At 38.7% G+C, this 14383-nt stretch overlaps 1 protein-coding gene across 1 annotated transcript in view; it reads right to left on the bottom strand.

Moving 5' to 3' along the window:
* Positions 1 to 788: 788 nt before the first annotated feature.
* RGS7BP (regulator of G protein signaling 7 binding protein) overlaps positions 789 to 14383 on the bottom strand; it is a 117371-nt gene continuing 103776 nt past the window's right edge. Inside the window, exon 6 of the mRNA XM_055124753.1 lies at positions 789 to 4933. Within this exon, the coding sequence (XP_054980728.1) occupies positions 4842 to 4933 (92 nt within the window). The 3' untranslated portion in view covers positions 789 to 4841. The remainder of the gene's footprint in view (positions 4934 to 14383) is intronic.

Genomic DNA, 14383 nt, shown 5'->3' with positions numbered 1-14383 from the left:
TACACCTCCAAATGATGTAGCTATAAACATCTTTCTTCATATTTTTTTGAATAATGAATAAGTGCATCTTAGCTCATTTTATTTCTGAACTTTTAAGGGAGAATTTTTCTAAAGTGAGGTTATTTGGCATGCATGAAAATATATTGTCAAAATATTTTCCAGAAATCAAACCAATTTATATTATTAATTCTATAAGAGAAAATTCATTCCATATTATTTCACATATAAATTTAAAGTTTAAAGAAAACTTTGATTGTTTATATGATTTACCTGTTGAATATAAAAAATGAGTATAATAATTTGCATTTTTGATTACTAGTACACTCAATATTTCCATATTTATTAGCAGTAAATTATACCAACTTATGGTGCATTGTCAGTGTGTGCCCTTGGCTCAATTTTCTACTGGAAAGTTTGATTCTTTTTGAGTCATAAGATTTCATTTATTCATGCATTTTTAATTCATTTAAATCAATAAATATATATTTCAGTATCTGCTTAATATCTAGCACTCTGCTAGGTGTTGGGGGTACAAAATAAGCAAAATAGATACTGTTGTTACCTTGTTGAACTTTCAGTTTAGTGGGGATAAATAGACAATTAAAAAGGCAATCATGCAAAAGTACCATAAGGAAGGTAAAGAAACAAATTGGGAAAAACATGGCTGGGAAGGAGATTACGGATCATGGAAGACTCCCAAGGGTTGTAAAGTCTAAGCTCCTGATAGATATTAGAGCTCTAGACTCTTTGTTGCATATATTTTAAATTTTCTTCTCTTTGATTTGTCATTTTTCACTATAAAGAAGCATTGCATTTTTAGTTGGTCAAGTATATATTTTCCTTGTGGTTGCTTCCTTTGGTGTTATGCTTTAAAAGGCTCTTTATCCACACACAAAAATTCATATCTTCACAATTCCTAGAACTTATTTTAATGAGAATTATTGGTTTATTTGACATTTCCCCAACAAATTGACAAAACAGCCATCCAATATAACTTAATAATTCAACCTTTTCTTACAGATTTAAAATGTTTGATTTCTAATGTACTCAATTTCTCCATGTTTTTGAGTTTATTTATTATATACAATGCATATTTAGTTCTGATTTATGCTGGCTCTTTCTCCATCTACTTAATTACCTGAAAGTTAAACATTTGCATTTTGTGATGATCTAGAACACACAGAAAGCACAGATGTTACTTAGGTATGGCACGTGGGGTGGGAAGTCTGGTGTATATTATCCTAACTTTTTTAACTTTGAGAGTTTTAGAGTCTGAAAGTTCATGTAGGGCCACTATTATTTCTGCTGTCTCAAATTAATGAAACACTGTTTTACATTGTTGATTTTCTTCTGTCATTCAAAGGGTCAACTTTCAATAGGTGGCAGTATTGTCAAATAATAAGTGAAGATTGTAACTGATACAAGGGCAGCTAGAAAAAAAAAATAATTTGGCAGGAATTTAGAATTTTCCTAAAATCTTTAACTTGTTAGAAAGGATCAGGATTGTTTCTTCCTTTTTGTATCTTTGAGGAATAATTCAACCCAAAGTTTCTTGGACATCAGTTCTTAAATGCATATAAAACTTTAGTGGACAGATTTTAAAAAATCGTATCTCAGCTTTGTGGCCATTTATTCACAAACCCTACTCAAAATGAAAGTTTCAAATATGACTGTGTAGGGTTCATGTGATCTCTTTGTTCCTTATAATAAGTGTTTTTTTTTTATATTTCCAACAAAGAATATGTATTGCCTCTGTCATCTGAAAGAAAAAAAGTAAAGCTATACTAGGATATTAAAAATATGGTGGTAAAAGAGGTGAGTGTGCACCAGAAAAGGTTTACACGATTTTCTGTTTCAGACAAATGACACATGCAACAAAACGGGTTCAATATTCTCTTCCTATTCCTAGAGATCAGTTCAATATTATTGCTAATCTGAAATCGAATGACCAGCTGAGACAGTAGAACTCTATCTCATGGGCGACACCTGAGAAAGTCCTTTGGTCTGTCAGATGCATGGGGAAGTGAGCTTTCAGAGATGCATTTTGACCTTCCTAATGGGGGGAGGTGGAGTGGTAAATTATCTTTATCAATTACAAGTCTGTTTCGGTTACCAAGACTGAGCACTGTTTTCAATTTTAGGACCTGCTAGTGAAAGAACATCTAAAAATCTTGGAGTGTGTCCATGGGAACTATAAACTAATCAAAGCCTGGGAAACAGGCATGATGAAAAAAGTTAATGTGATTGAATATATTTGCTGTAGATATGGAAAGCTTAGCATGGGAATTAGACAAATCCCCATCTCCATAATAGCTACGATAACCCTCCCATACACGGAGGTGAGACCTGAATTTATTAACAGTCATCAGTTGTACGAAGGACAAGTGCACGGAAGGTAAGTGTTACTGTCATACTGAGGCTAAGGCGAGAGTGAGCACAGATTAACCAAGCAGAAGTTATTTACGTCAGGCATTTGGAAGAACGTGCTAAACACCAAGGCTAGACTGAGCAGTTAACAACTTTGCATGGATTCATAGAAAGTCGACTGAAGGTCAGAGTTCAATATAATAGAAAGGTTGAAAAAAAAAGGTAAATATGGGAGCTGAGAGCATGCTAAATTGGGTAACTTCATAGTTTTAAAAACAACAGACCATAAGTGAATTTACTTTAAGGGAAGAAAATGAACCAAGCTTAAGAGAGGATATGAAACTTCAGGTTTAGTTAAATCTGATTTACAAAAGTTGGGGCTTACAGATTAGGTAAATTTGGAGTGGTTACTTACTTTGCAAGGGACTACTTACCCTTAGAATTTTAAAATAGCATATTTCTACAACCTTTTTTTCCAAGTGTTTGATTTAGAATATTGTGATTTTTCTCATATTACTTTAAGGATATGTCTTTCTAAAGTCAGGTATATTCGTTACCATGTATTAGTTACTAATTAATGGAACTCTGATAAAGCCAATAACCAGCTAACATAACCTAAATAGAGACCTGAATAGACTTTTAAAATATCTTCTAAACTTTTTATTCTTTCACTTTTAATTAAAAGATCTAGAAAAACAAAAACAAAGACAGTTTCCAGCTATTTGTTTGAACTATATGAAATTGCCATTTTGTAAGTCAAAGCAGTCTAAATTAGCACTTTCATACAATACAACCTAAAACATAATGTTTCAAGTTGTTCATCTGTACTTCTTTTTACCTTTACTAAAGCTAAAGCTAAAAGCTTGACTATATGTAATTTTTGAGTTAAAACTCAGTAAACATAGAAATGTCTATGCCAGTAAGTGCTGAGTTTAGGGTTGGGACGAAAGATACCTCTTGGACAAACCACTTACAGGCATCTACGTCATTCTTTTTTTTTGGGGGGGGGGGCTCACACCCGGCAATGCACAGGGGTTACTCCTGGCTCTGCACTCAGAAATTACTCCTGGTGGTGCTCAGGGGACTATATGGGATGCTGGGAATCTAATCTGGGTCAGCCGCATGCAAGGCAAACGCCCTACCTGCTGTGTTATCGCTCTGGCCCCTACCTCATCCTTTGATAGAACTAGACACTGTTGCCTCTTGCCTGACTTTAGAATTTTAGTTTTTCAGACTGGAAAAATAAGAAAGGAAGTGAAAAGACCCAAATCTCTCAACCTGTGGGAAATTCTGTCTGGGAAACAAGCCAAAGGAAGAAAAGGGGAGAAATAACAAAATTTGTACCATGTTATAAGTTTAGTGGAGGAAAATCACAACAAAATTGTGAGCTGAAAAATAACAAAGCACGCAGTTTCCTCCTTTCTAAATTATAGTATTGCTTAATGTGTCCTGCTTTCAAGTTTCTAAGCATAAGACAAGACACCAAGTACACATGGGAAAAGTCATATCTGCATAGTCATCTAAAATGAGACAAGCTTAGCTTAACTAAAAAAGATTTTATTAACAATGTAAAACATTAAATATTTTTACGATCTGAGCTAATTTTAGCATGCCCTATAAGATTTACCACTACGCTGATGTGCAGACATCATGCTTCAGATTTCAATTAGAACAAAATGTGATAATATTTAATTTTACAATTGAGGGTAATTGTCTATGTTACTACACCATTTCCTAACTGGATTACTTCATTCTCCAAGAAGCTGAAAAGACACCATTGAATCAAGAGGGGATTAGTTGCCCATATGCATTGTATGAAGGCGTTAGAATTATTGTGTATTTACAAAATTTGAATACTTTTCATATATGGTTTTTGTTGCATTATAAATTAAAATAGTTTTATATTGAAGCTCTTAGATTCAGACAGAATGGAAGACTAAACATAAATGAATGCAGAGAAAGCAATAGATGTGTTCTATGTTTGATTATCACATTGTCTCTAATGATATTGATAGATAGAGTGAATTTTTTAACACAGTTTTAAATAGATTTCTATGTTTAAAGACTCCTTTTATGTTGATCAGTTATTAACATAAGATCAGCAAGAGCCATAGATATATTACTATACATGAAATAAGTTTTTCTCTGTATAATACATTTAAAAAACCCTTAAATAATTAAAAAAATCATAATTCTTGCATCTGCCATTGTATGGTTTGGAGCAGACATACACAATGTCAGCTTTAAAAATCCTTTTAAAAACGGCCTGCTTTTTGAATCTTTTTTCTTCCTCTTGACAGCAGCTGCTTTCAAATGTAAAATCATTTAAAAGGGCAGGGGGAGGGAGATCAAAGTAATAAGGAAGTATAGAAAACATAGTTAAAACCCAATAACTGTGATTCAGCTATCTGGTGGTCCTCAGGTCTGGCGATGTCTTCAGGTCTTCCCAATGGTGGGTCTCGAAGAGGAATCCCCTAGCTTGAGACGAGACAACACAGCCCAAAGAATCTTCTCTTCCGCCTTCTAACCAGGGGGTAGGGAGTTAGATTTAGAAGACTGCTGTCATCTGCGATGGGACAGAATGTACATATGAGTGAGGTGCTGACAAAATAATTTGCAAGTAATGAATTGACTTAAAAAAGAACACTTTCTTTGTTCTCTTTTCTATTTCCTTTTGTGGTACAGAGATGGAACCCAATTGAGCCTCAGGTTTGCCAGGCTCATACATACTTTGCCACTGGACTCTACACACACACCCCCCCCCCCTGCCGCAGGCCACCCACCATTTTTTTTTTTTTTTTTAGTTATTTTGGATCACACCTGGTGATGCTTAGGGATCACACCTGGCTCTGCACTTAGGAATTACTCCTGGTAGTGCTCAGGGGAACCATATGGGATGCAACCTAGGTTGGGCTCGTGCAAGGCATGTGCCTTACTCCTTGTACTCTCTCCAGTTCCAAGCCACCCACCACCATCTTTTTAAATTTTTTAATTTATTTATTTTTTATTGAATCACTGTGAGATACATGGTTACAAAGTTGTTCATGGTTGGGTTTCACTCAAACAATGTTCCAACACCTGTCCCTCCACCAGTGTACATTTTCCACTCTTTCTTTCTTTCTTTCTTTCTTTCTTTCTTTCTTTCTTTCTTTCTTTCTTTCTTTCTTTCTTTCTTTCTTTCTTTCTTTCTTTCTTTCTTTCTTTCTTTCTTCCTTCCTTCCTTCCTTCCTTCCTTCCTTCCTTCCTTCCTTCCTTCCTTCCTTCCTTCCTTCCTTCCTTCCTTCTTTCTTTCTTTCTTTCTTTCTTTCTTTCTTTCTTTCTTTCTTTCTTTCTTTCTTTCTTTCTTTCTTTCTTTCCTTCCTTCTTTCTTTCTCTCTCTGTCTCTGTCTCTCTTTGTCTTTCTCTCTCTCCTTTTAAGCCCTGTGGTTTGCAATACAGGTACTGAGACGTCACCTGTCCCTCCACCAGTGTACATTTTCCACTCTTTCTTTCTTTCTTTCTTTCTTTCTTTCCTTTCTTTCTTTCTTTCTTTCTTTCTTTCTTTCTTTCTTTCTTTCTTTCTTTCCTTCCTTCCTTCCTTCCTTCCTTCCTTCCTTCCTTCCTTCCTTCCTTCCTTCCTTCTTTCTTTCTTTCTTTCTTTCTTTCTTTCTTTCTTTCTTTCTTTCTTTCTTTCTTTCTTTCTTTCCTTCCTTCTTTCTTTCTCTCTCTGTCTCTGTCTCTCTTTGTCTTTCTCTCTCTCCTTTTAAGCCCTGTGGTTTGCAATACAGGTACTGAGACGTTATCATGTTTGTTCCTTTACCTACTTTCAGCACACAGTTCTTACCCAGAATGATCATTTCCAATTGTCATTGTCATAGTGGTCCCTTCTCTATCCCAACTGTCTTCTCCCCCAGCATTTGAGGTAGGTTTCCAACCACTCACCATCTTTTGAATTAATGCTTCTTAACCAAAGCCCTCTTAACATTTTGCTGCAGACAACTTCTTAGTTTGTTATTTAGCTTGGGTGCACACATGGCAGAGGGTCACTCCTGTCAGATGTTTAGTGGTGTCACACTCTCAGCCATGCTCAGAAAACCATCCAGTGTCAGAGATCAAATCTGCCAAACATGTACCGCAGCCCATTGAACTCCCTCCGTAGTTTTATGGGGTATGTGTGTGTGTGTGTGTGTGTATGTGTGTGTGTATTGCCATGGATTGAACACATTTCTTATGCATGCAAAGCCTGCACTTGACCATTGAGCCATATCCACTGCTCTCACTAGATAACTCTAGTTTAGGGACTATCCTGAGCGCTGGTGGATGCTTTCCAACATCTGTGACTTGACTCACTAAATGCGACATGCACTCCCCACCAGCTGTGACAATAAAAAATGTTCCCAGATACAGTGAACTGTTCCCTGGAGACCTGCTCTTCAAGGCCTGTGCTCTCCCCTGAACGTGCATCTTTCCTGCTTGTCTCTATGCCTCTCTGCTTGCTTTTTCGACTCTGGAGAAGCCCATGTTCTCATATTTCCTCTCTTTCTTTTTTCTCACATCTTTTCAATAAAATTTCATTCAGCAAAAAGAAAAATCAATGTTTCCTGGAGGGAAGGGTATGTAGCCTATATTTGAGGACTGCCAGGAGTAAACTCTATATTGAGGACTGCCAGGAGTAAACTCTATATTGTTAAGATTAGATTACACTGAGGTTGAACAAAATATAGTTTGTTAGCAAGAGCCCATACTTTGGGATAAAGTTTACTTCTTTTCTAAACTTGTCCTTGTTATTTATTAGTTCTGTGACTTTGAACATGTAAATGAAGTACTTGAAGCTTTAGTCTCACCTTCAAAAGAGAATTTGATTTTATTTCTTTTGAGAATTAAACAAAACTTTTTGAGTACCCATCCATTTATTCTGCCTGAATACTTAGATATCTAATGAAGGGAAGCACTCAGTAAATATTATTTATATATGTATTTATTTGGGGGGCCTTAACTATACCTAGTGGTGCTAAGGACTTACTCCTGGCAGGACTTGCGGGATTCTAAGGGGTACAAACAATTGAACCTGTGTTAGCCATGTGTAAGGCATGTAAGCACCCTACCGTTATGCTAGCCCCACTGGTCCCAATATCAATATATTTTTTAACAGTTTCTCTCTATACAGAACTATCATTAAATCTTGCCTCCATTCACCTACTTCATGTCTCAGAAAAGTTTCAATGTTGGCGCCAGAGTGACAGACAGTACAGCGGGTAGGATGCTGGCCTTGCAAGTGGCCGACCCAGGTTTGATCCCCAGAACCTCATATGGTCCCCCCTGAGCACCACCAGCAGTAATTCCTGAGTACAGAGCCAGGAGTAACCCCTTAGCATTGCTGTATTTGACCTAACAAGCCAAAACCAACAAAAAGGTTTCATTGTCCCTTGTTCAGTATTTCCCTAGCACTTTCTTTAGATTTTTATATACCAGGGCATTGACAGAGAAGATGGCCAACCATTGAACCTATGTTTTGGGTTGAAATTTTATAATGATAGAGGGGGGAATTAAACACATCAGTAAACTAATCTGGTTTCATGAGCAAAGGTGTTTTTTTTTAATTTTTGGCAGGGGGGATCACACTGGGCAATGCACAAGGGTTACACTTGGCTCTTGCACTCAGAAATTACTCCTGGTGGTGCTTGGGGGATCATATGGGATGCTGGGAATAAAACCTGGGTCAGCCACATGTGGGGCAAATGCCCTCCCCACACTGCTATTGCTCCAGCCCCTCGTGAGCAAAGTTTTAAAGAAATTGTTCAACCCAATAGAGAAGGTAGGCGGACATAACCTTCAGGGACAGAACGGACTTCCAGGACCAAAGAAATAACCTGGAATAGGGCTAGATAGATAGTATAGGGGTTAAGACATATGCCTTGTATGCGTCCAACTCCAGTTTGATCCCTGATACCACATGGGTCCCTGGATATCTCTGGTGCCACCACGGAGGTCTCTGTGTACCCAGGGGTTGGGTTTGAGGAACACCTTATCCTCAGGTGCTCACATTGACCTGCAAGTCTGCCATAAACCACATAAGGGGTCCTGGGGCCTCCTGAGCACCGCTTGGACGGCTCCCCCGACAATCCATTTTTTTTAAAGGTGGTGGTGAGGTGGAGGGAACTGTGGGTCATTGGTGGAGGGATTGCTGATACCGGTGATGGTATGGAGTTAGAACATTGGATGCCTTAAACTGTCTTCAACAGCTTTATAAATCACAATAGTAAATAAACATATTAAAATATCTTTATAAAACATGAAGGAGGGGCTAGAGCAATAGCACAGTGGGTAGGGCATGTGCCTTGCATGCGGCCAACCCGGGTTCGATTCCCAGCATCCCATATGGTTCTCTGAGTACTGCCAGAAGTAATTCCTGAGCGAAGAGCCAGGAGTAACCCTTGAGGATCGCTGGGTGTGACCCAAAAAGGAAAAAAAAAACATGAAAGAAAGAACTTGGAAACTAAGTTTCCAAGTAACTGGCGAAACTTGGATAGCGCCAGGATACAGTCAGAGTAGAGCCAGAGCCAGTCATGTGACTGGTTGCCTTTGACAGCTATTAGGAACCTAAGCTCTGCCAGGACTGGAAACATACCTCTCCTGGAGCAGAGCTAAGGGAGTCCCTCTTTGCCCTATCCTAATATTAAGGAGATAGTACCCAAGAATATGGCCAAGGGTCTAGAAACATGAAGTAAATGAAGAAATGGACAGTATAGTGAAGATAGTGTCCCACCTCAATAAAACTGGTTTATCTGTAATCTGTAAGGAAGGCTGTTGTTTCTTGAGCCTAGACCTCAGGAAATTGTCAGGAACATAAATGAGTCCTAGTTTTCTCGTCTTCTTACATAACTTGTCCAAGTGCCTGGATATTTCCACCCCTTCCCCAAAGGCTCACATGCGTCATACTTATTTGTAAATTAGCATCTCGCACCAAGTTGACAGTGTTCTTTGAAATGGTGCACTAAGTTATACATTTAGATGGAACTAGAGCAGCAAGGCAGAGCCAAGAAAGAAAGCAGGCGCCCAGCTGAGCATATCAAATTAATCAACCACAGTCCACTCCAGTCTCCGCAGACATCCTCTCAAAACTCATTCTGCAAACATGGAGAAAAACAGAACTATTTCTGTCCTTTTCATAATGAAAAATTTACTACAATTTTTGAATGTCTGTGTTTTAAAGGTAAAAATAGGACAGTTCTCTTTTGTACTTAAGCTTGCCCCAAATAGTTAAGACACGGAAAGCAGTAAGAGGCACTTTATAGGAGCCTGATTTTCAGGAGAAACTCTGAGATGAATCATGATCTATTTTTAACATAAAATAAAAGATAACTCATTTATGCAACATTTTTTGAGCTAACTGTTAGTTCTTAACTACCAACTAATCAATAAATTCAAGCAACTTGGATAGGGCAAAAATAGAACTGACTGTGAAGGGCAGAGTTTCATCTTTCAGTGGGAATACCCACTATCCTTCCTGAAATTTAGGGAAGGATTTCATCTGGATTTCAGCGCTTTCTTGGAATAGAGTCACAAAAACTGTGAAGCTGTTCATAGGGGGAAAAAATTCACTTATCTATTTTCTTAAGACCTGAAATGCCTTAATTGTTCTCTCAACTATGCATATTTTACATAAATACTTAAGAGATTCAGAAATTGATTAAACTAATATGTGTGTATATATGTATATCAATATATAACAGAAAATAAAAGATAACTCATTTATCCATCATATTTGGATTGTTGAGACCCAGCTGGGTCTCATTCCCCTGACCCTGAAAGAGCCTCCAGTGTGGCATTATTGGGAACAATGAGTAAGGAGAGACTTCTAAAATCTCAGGGCTAGGACGAATGGAGACGTTACTGAGACCACTCGAGAAATTCAACGATCAGTGGATCAGTGGATGATGATGATGATGATGATGATGGTGATGATTTGGACTGTTACTTTTTAACTGCCAACTAATCAATGAATTCAAGTTACTTGGAGAGGACAAGTTTCTGTGTATGTATGTGTATATATATCTGTGTACATTTGAGCATATCAAGTTAATCAATTAATCGTTATATGGAATTTTGATGTGTATTGTCCCTACTACATGAGAAAATGCATTTAGAAAAGAAATTGATATATATGTTGTAGTTGTGTTTTTTAACCTCTCATTCTCTTAAATAAATTAAAAAGCACCCTGGCATATATATATATATATATATAAGTTTTTAGAGACTGATCTTTTTATCTACATAGTTAACATATGAATAAATGATTTCAAGTTATTGAAATTCTCCTTACTCTTTCTTATGACTTCTTTCACACACATCTTCACTTGCAAATGTTGTATCCAACTCCATACATACAAGGATTGATTAAGATTGATGAGTGTTCAGATGAATCTTATTAAAGATTCATATAAAATTTATTAAAGATTTATAAATCTTAATAAATCTTATTAAAGTAAGAATGCTACTCGTGGCCGGCCGACATTTAAGCACAGAGCCATGTGGGGACGCTCCTTTGCGGCCCCGCGTGAGATCGACCCTGGAGGCAACTGAACCACTTTGGACACGAGTGGCGCCCCCAAAATGCCTCCAAACTGTGTGCTGGGAGCTTCTGGCCCAGGCGCTGCCAGCGAGTGATGCAATTACCAAAAGAATTTTCCTTGGACTTCATATAGAAATCCAAAACCACATGGCTGCTATCGCAGCCGCACGACCTAATATCTCTTGATTGTCAGCAACGTGTATATGTTCCTTTTTGGCAGGGCTTAACGTGGGGGGAAACTCCAAACAATAGTACTAAGTTTTTTGTTAAAGGGTAAAAGATTGTAGCGATAGAATTTTAGGCAGAATTTTCCCTGGACTTTATATAGAAACCCAAAACCGTGCGGCCGCGGCAGCCTAATGTCATCTAATCATCAGCAATATGAAATGGTTCCTTTGTAATGGGTTGGACTTTGGGGGGACCATAATAGGATTAAAGTTTGTAGCGATGTGTAATTTCTGGCTGTACTTTCCCTGGACTTTATACAGAAATTCAAAGCCGCGAGGCTGCTGCCATGGCCGCGCAACCTATTGTCATTTAATCATCACCAATATGAAACGGTTCCCTTTTAACGGGTCGGACTTTGGTGGGAAATCCTAACAAGAATAGTAAGTCTTTTGCTGAAATATTGAAGGCCACCAAAGTGGTAGCCATCTCTATAGACTGAACTAAGCCATATCCCCACGCCGGCTGAGAAGAAATATCCTTCTTTCTCGGGAAGAAATGCGGCGTGGCGTTAACCATAGTATGATGTCCATTAAGCTGACACGGACCTGGTGGCGTGGGAATTGGATACAAGGGAATAAATTATTATGTACTTGGAACAGCGGGACGCTGGTGGAATCTTGAGCCGGGGCCGATACCAGCGTATTACGTTTGGTTCCAGAAACTGCTTGCAGACATTCTACCAGACTATTAACTAAGCCAGAGCCCCACGCCGGCTGATGACGAGAAATAACCATCTCTTTTGGTTTGTTTTCCCTTTGTCAGGCAGCGTGGTGATTACTAAACAGGCGTGATCTCGGTGGCGCGGGACGAGGGGGGAAAAAAATAGAAAAGTTATGTAACAAACAGCGGGACTTAATATCTCTACATTCTCAGCAATAGAGAGCCATCAAATGCTTCCTTGACAGTGGGACTGTCTTCTCTTTTTTGAGGGGAAACCCTAGCAACAATAGTGAATTATGTGTTGAAACATGGACTGTAACCAAGATAAAGCGTAAACGAAGTGAAACTTATCACTTACAAGGGTGGGGACTGGGGGGGCGGGAGGGGGCGGGAGGTATAATGGGGTGGTTGGTGATGGAATATAGGCACGGGTGAAGGGAAGGGTGTTTGAGTACTGTATAACTGACATAATCCTGAGAACTTTGTAACCCTCCACATGGTGATTCAATAAAATTTAAATTAAAAAAAAAAAAGAATGCTACTCGTTAGAGGCATCTTTGTTGAACATTTTTGACACATGTACCAAGGTCAGAGGTGTTCAACCATCACCCGTTGCCAAGGTGACACTGTAACACTGTAACACTGTGGTTCCATTGTTCATCGATTTACTCAAGTGGGCACCAGTAACATCTCCATTGTGAGACTTGTTGTTACTGTTTTTGGCATATCGAAGCCACAGGTAGCTTGCCAGGCTCTGCCGTGTGGACGGGATACTCTCGGTAGCTTGCTGGGCTCTCTGACAGGGGCGGAGGAATCAAACCCGGGTCAGCCAGGTGGAAGGCAAACGATATATACACACACACATGTATGTATATGCATATTTTTGTTGTTGTTTGTTACCAACAATAGCTATTACATAGAGAGTTATTTTTGGGGGGCCAAAATTAACTGTAGATTGAGCCTGGGTCAGTGGCCATGTGAAAGTCAAGTAATTGCTGAATTATCTCTCTGGATTTTTTTTTCCCCCATACCCAGCAGTGCACAGGTCTACTTCCAATAGGAAGCTGGGTGATAGAGCTTGCTCTGGGTGGGGTGTGAGGCACCATGTGAATAGGGGCTAGAACTGGAACCTGGGCTCCAACACATACAGCATGCACACCAGCCCTATGTGCATATCCTCGCCTATGATTAGGTATTTAAAGGCCACTTTTAAGGGGTAGGCACAAAAGTTCAGCAGTGGAGCACCTACCTTGCATGCAATCCAGCCCTGGTTTGATCCCTGGCCCCCACCCGATGAGGTCCCTGAGCAAGTCCTGAGCACTATCAGGTATGACCCCCAAAACAACAACAAAAAAGAGACTTCTTTATAGGGTCTGGAGAGATAATACAGAAAGTAATGCTATGCCATGTGACCAACCAGGTCAAAACAAGTTGACACAAAATTTTCAAATTTTTGGCAGAATTTCATGGCTGCTTTTGACACCAAAGAAAGGTGATGCCTGTATTAAAATGTTGAAATTCACAAAGCAGGACATAAGGCTGCAATGATTTGAAGTGGGTTCAACTCTGAGAAAATTTAGTCTTTACACACTGATTGGAATATATCTCTGAAATAACAGACTGTTGAAAGAATGTTAAATCAATGTATTTTCCCACTTGAAACTTTCGGGGTTAATCCCCTGGATTTCTTTTTTTGTAGCAATTTTTAATTGAAAATATTTGTTTGGATTGGATTTATCATATTATTATCTTCATCATCATCATTATTTTTTGGACCACACCCAGAAGTGTTCATAAACTATTCCCAGACTAGTCCTTAAGGAGTCTATCTTTAGCAGTGCTCCTAAGCATGAAGATTATGCAGTTCTGGGGCTCCAGCACTTTGAGCTATTTCCTCGGACCTGGATGTGGCTTATCACGATGTTTATAACTTTGCTCCAAAAAGCTTAGTCTAAGAGATTTTTATGCCAGGACAATTAAAAATGTGAAAATGAAGTGAGAAAGGGAATGGATGCATGTGAGATGAATGTGAAATGTGAAATTTTTAAAAAATGTGAAATAAAAGTAAAATGAAGTGAGACGCAAAGTATAGGAGAACAGGAGGAAGTCAAAGCAAAGAGAGAGCAGGCAATCCAGCCAACAAAAGTTCAAAGTTCAGTCATTCAGTGTTTACTTCTTGGATGCTGCTTAAGTCTGACACTCTATTAACCCCACACGGCATAATAATGCCATTTGTATTGCCAATTTTATTGCTTGTTTTTGTTATTTGGGGGTCACATCCAGCAGTGCTCAAGGTTTACACCTGACTGTATGCTCAGGGATTGCTAACGCTGGGCTCAGAGGACCATATGTGGTGATGAGAACAGAAACCTGGTCAACCAACCACACGCAAAGCAAACACCCTGCCTGTACTGTCTCTTTAGCCCCTGCTCAAATTTCTTTGCCTAATAATAAACATTTTCTTCTGTCACTGTCATCACGTTGCTCATCAATTTGCTCGAGCAGGCATCGGTAACGTCTCCATTGTGAGACTTGTTGTTACTGGTTTTGGCATATGGAATACGCCGTGGGTAGCTT

This window comes from Sorex araneus, chromosome 1 (assembly GCF_027595985.1).
Source record: "Sorex araneus isolate mSorAra2 chromosome 1, mSorAra2.pri, whole genome shotgun sequence".
NCBI classification, from domain to species: domain Eukaryota; kingdom Metazoa; phylum Chordata; class Mammalia; order Eulipotyphla; family Soricidae; genus Sorex; species Sorex araneus.
The sequence above is the reverse complement of the archived record's forward strand: the minus strand, read 5'-3'. Positions and strand labels throughout refer to the sequence as shown.